Below are 3329 nucleotides of genomic sequence, written 5' to 3'. Positions count from 1 at the left end.
AAGGAGAAGGAGAAGGAGAAGGAGAAGGAGAAGGAGAAGGAGAAGGAGAAGGAGAAGGAGAAGGAGAAGGAGAAGAAGGGGAAGAAGGAGAAGAAGGGGAAGAAGGGGAAGAAGGGGAAGAAGGGGAAGTGGAAGGGAAAGGGGAGGGAAAGGGAAAGGGGAGGGGAGGGAAGGGGAAGGGAGGGGAAGGAAAACAACAAGAACATTAAAAATAAATTAAAAAAACAAAACAAAAAAACCCCCAAGAAACTTGAAATAATTGAACTTTATTTCACACCCATTCAAGAGAACACTTAGACAAATGCTTAATTAGAAACCTGTGAATAAGCCTATCTGTATTCAGCAGGGGACCTGGCATGTCGGTGAGCACACACTTACGTGCAGTCCGCATTACATTAGATTAAAATGTAAGTCTCTCTCTCTCTGCAAGAGGCTGAACACTCTGAACTGCCACGAACCTCCTCCCGGAACAGGAGAGCACAGCAGCAGCACAAGTCAGTGACCTAACACATAGCTCACATTTGCTTTTCAGAGCATGACATATCTCTTTTCCCACTTGCTCTATTTCAGCTATTTTTCTTGTGGGAACATCTCTTTGCTCGCAGCAATGATCTATAGCTGCTGCTCAAGTGTTAGCTAAAACCTGCTGACCCTCCCGGAGGTTTCTTTACCTTAAGTCTCTAAAATAAGGGAAGATGTGAACTACTAGGAGAAAGCGTACAAAAGGCTTTTCATCTGTTTCAGTTGTTCTTTTTCCTTTTATTTTAGCCTCTCTAGGAACATAACGATGTTCAGATAGTCACCTTTAAGTTATAATACTCCCTATACAGCTTCTTTGAACCTAAAAGAAAAAAAAAACAAAACAAAAAAACAACAACACAAAAACAAAATGCAACACATTTATATAGTAGCTAAGAATCTCTTATAGCTTGGAGGATAAAAACAGGCAAGTGATGACTGAATTGTTTAATCCCCATAACTCCTCACTGAGAAACAGAGCTGAAAAGCTCACAGGGCAAAAGCCTCTTTATAAGATAATCCGGTACTTGATAGACCAATGATAAAAATCACTATTTTTCACAGTGTTTTATATATATATATTTTTTCAATGGACAACTACAGAAATGGTAATTCCTGAAGTTATTCCCTAAAGAACTTTGGGAACTCCAGACTCCGCGGTGTAGTTTTGCAATGTAATTAAACAGCATCCTGGCATAAGAATGCCTTTAGATTTTAAGTTCATTTTAAATGTACTTGAATTTTACTGTATGCTCTTTTTCTGCTTGAGCTCTTCAACGTGTTAGAAGTGTACGATGTAACCAAGTGAGCCCTTAGGAGTTAGCCAGCACTTTAGTTTTGATGTAACAGCGAACAAATTCGGTTAATTTCCTATCATCTTCACCAATTTATTTTGCAGTATCATGTCATAACCTGGAGCAGGTTACCTTTTTTATTTTCTTTTTTATTTTTTTCCCTTTCTTTTCTTCTTTTTCTTTTTTTTTTTTTTAAATTTTTTTTAAAATTATTTTTAATTTTGTATGTTTATCAAACTACAGCTCTAGCACTGAAACAATCAATATATAAACACTGCTGGTCTCTAGAAGTGAAAATCATCCTTTGACTTGACAGAATGATGAAATCTGAAGAAAATTAATGATACGAGCTTGAAAACAGCCACTGTAACCGAGTATGGAAATTGTGAACACCAACGTAACACCGTCTGAGCTTTTTGCTTTGATGCTGGGAAGACTTTGGCTTCCCTCCATTCATGACTGTATCAGGCAAAGCGAGCGCTACGAAGCCTCCAAACCTTTTACAAAATGTCTGAGTACAGACTTATTTTGTTCTGCATCTCAGCCCCAGAATGCTGGAAGTTTCATCTGAAACAGCAGCATTTTCAGTTTGATCCCAATGGACAGAGTAAGAATATCAGTAACTATAGCCTGGGTTTCTGTTTTGCTTTCCTAAACACGAGCAAACCATTGAATCAATCACTGAAACATAGAAACGTTACCTTGCTTCTTTGCTCCTCACAGCACCGCTTGCAAGTAGACTGTCTCTCATATCTATGAGGCTGAATGTGATATTTCTGCTAGCTTTACTACCGGCTCTGTTACTTAATGTATATTTGCAGATATACAACATTCCTTTTTTTGGTTTTTTTTTGTGGTTTTTTTTTTCCATTTCTTTTCCTCCCCCCTTTTCCTTATGGTCCCCCCCCTCCCCTCCTCTCCCATCCCCCAAGAATATCTGTACCAATGCAATGTCGTTGAATGAAACTACTTGTATGAAAAAGTGCACACAGTGTGAGGCATGAGACTACAGAAATGAAATGCCCTTTGGTCTGAGGAGGCTGACACTGACCCAGATATAGCTCTCGATTGCTCCCCATCCCACACACCAATTTCTATTACAGCCACATCAAGATCAACTTGGCCCAGTCCAGCCAAATCTAAGGGTTACATCTGGATTCTTGGAATCATGCTACAAAAAGGTGCAACGATAAACAAGTCCATGTGCATTCTCAGTCATAACTGTGGGCAGAAGAACCCTTGAGATTCCTCACTTTGGTATTAAATAACAATTATAAAGGCTTTTAGAATTAAAGCAATACATGGTGGGACTTGAAATGTTAACAGTCCCAAGTAACTTGTCAGTTGAAATAAGACTCATCCCTAGTCATAAATAAATAATCTCTTTCCTGGTCTCACTTTCATGCCAGGATCAATATCTCTTAACATCTTATTTATTTTATTACTGCTTTTGGTTTTCTGGGACTGATTGAAAGTTGCTCAGAGGAAATCTTTGGTTTTGCTTAAGTGTCCGTGACATTTAATCATGACTTTCCTTGCAGTTTAATTCCAACCAGTCAATCAGTTAATCCACTTCAATTGATTCTGTGCTCTCTGTTATTGGCTTGCACTCATTGGGCATCCTCTGGTGTCGACTCAGCTGGGTGGCTTGTGTGAAGCTCCTCTCACACCTCTCGCACCTGGTGAAGGCAAGAGAGAAAATTGAGACCAGGGAGCTGCTTTGGGGGGGGGTTATGGGGGTGTGATGGGCTTTGTCTCATCCTGCCTAATCAGAACAGACACTCAAAAGTGGCTTCAGATTTTACTGGCTCAAGAGGTTTAATTGGTGGCTACTTCCAAGACCTTGATGCCTATGATGGGACAAGGCCTGTCTGATTCAGAACAGAGGAATCTGTCAATAGACAGGGGGAAGGTGATTTCTCCAGAGAGGCCTGTCCTGCTGTAGCTCTGATCACTGTCAGTTCAAATAGATAAAGAACAAAAAGAGATTTTTAGGAGTGAGCCATCAAAGAAGCA

General features: G+C 39.9%; 1 protein-coding gene across 1 annotated transcript in view; it reads right to left on the bottom strand.

Moving 5' to 3' along the window:
• Window positions 1-246: 246 nt before the first annotated feature.
• The window catches only part of PRDM6 (PR/SET domain 6), a 72326-nt gene continuing 69243 nt past the window's right edge, over window positions 247-3329 (bottom strand). Inside the window, exon 8 of the mRNA XM_032441390.1 lies at window positions 247-2992. Within this exon, the coding sequence (XP_032297281.1) occupies window positions 2878-2992 (115 nt within the window). The 3' untranslated portion in view covers window positions 247-2877. The remainder of the gene's footprint in view (window positions 2993-3329) is intronic.

This window comes from Coturnix japonica, chromosome Z (genome assembly GCF_001577835.2).
Source record: "Coturnix japonica isolate 7356 chromosome Z, Coturnix japonica 2.1, whole genome shotgun sequence".
Classification (NCBI taxonomy): domain Eukaryota; kingdom Metazoa; phylum Chordata; class Aves; order Galliformes; family Phasianidae; genus Coturnix; species Coturnix japonica.
This window is presented reverse-complemented; position numbering and strand designations above follow the sequence as displayed.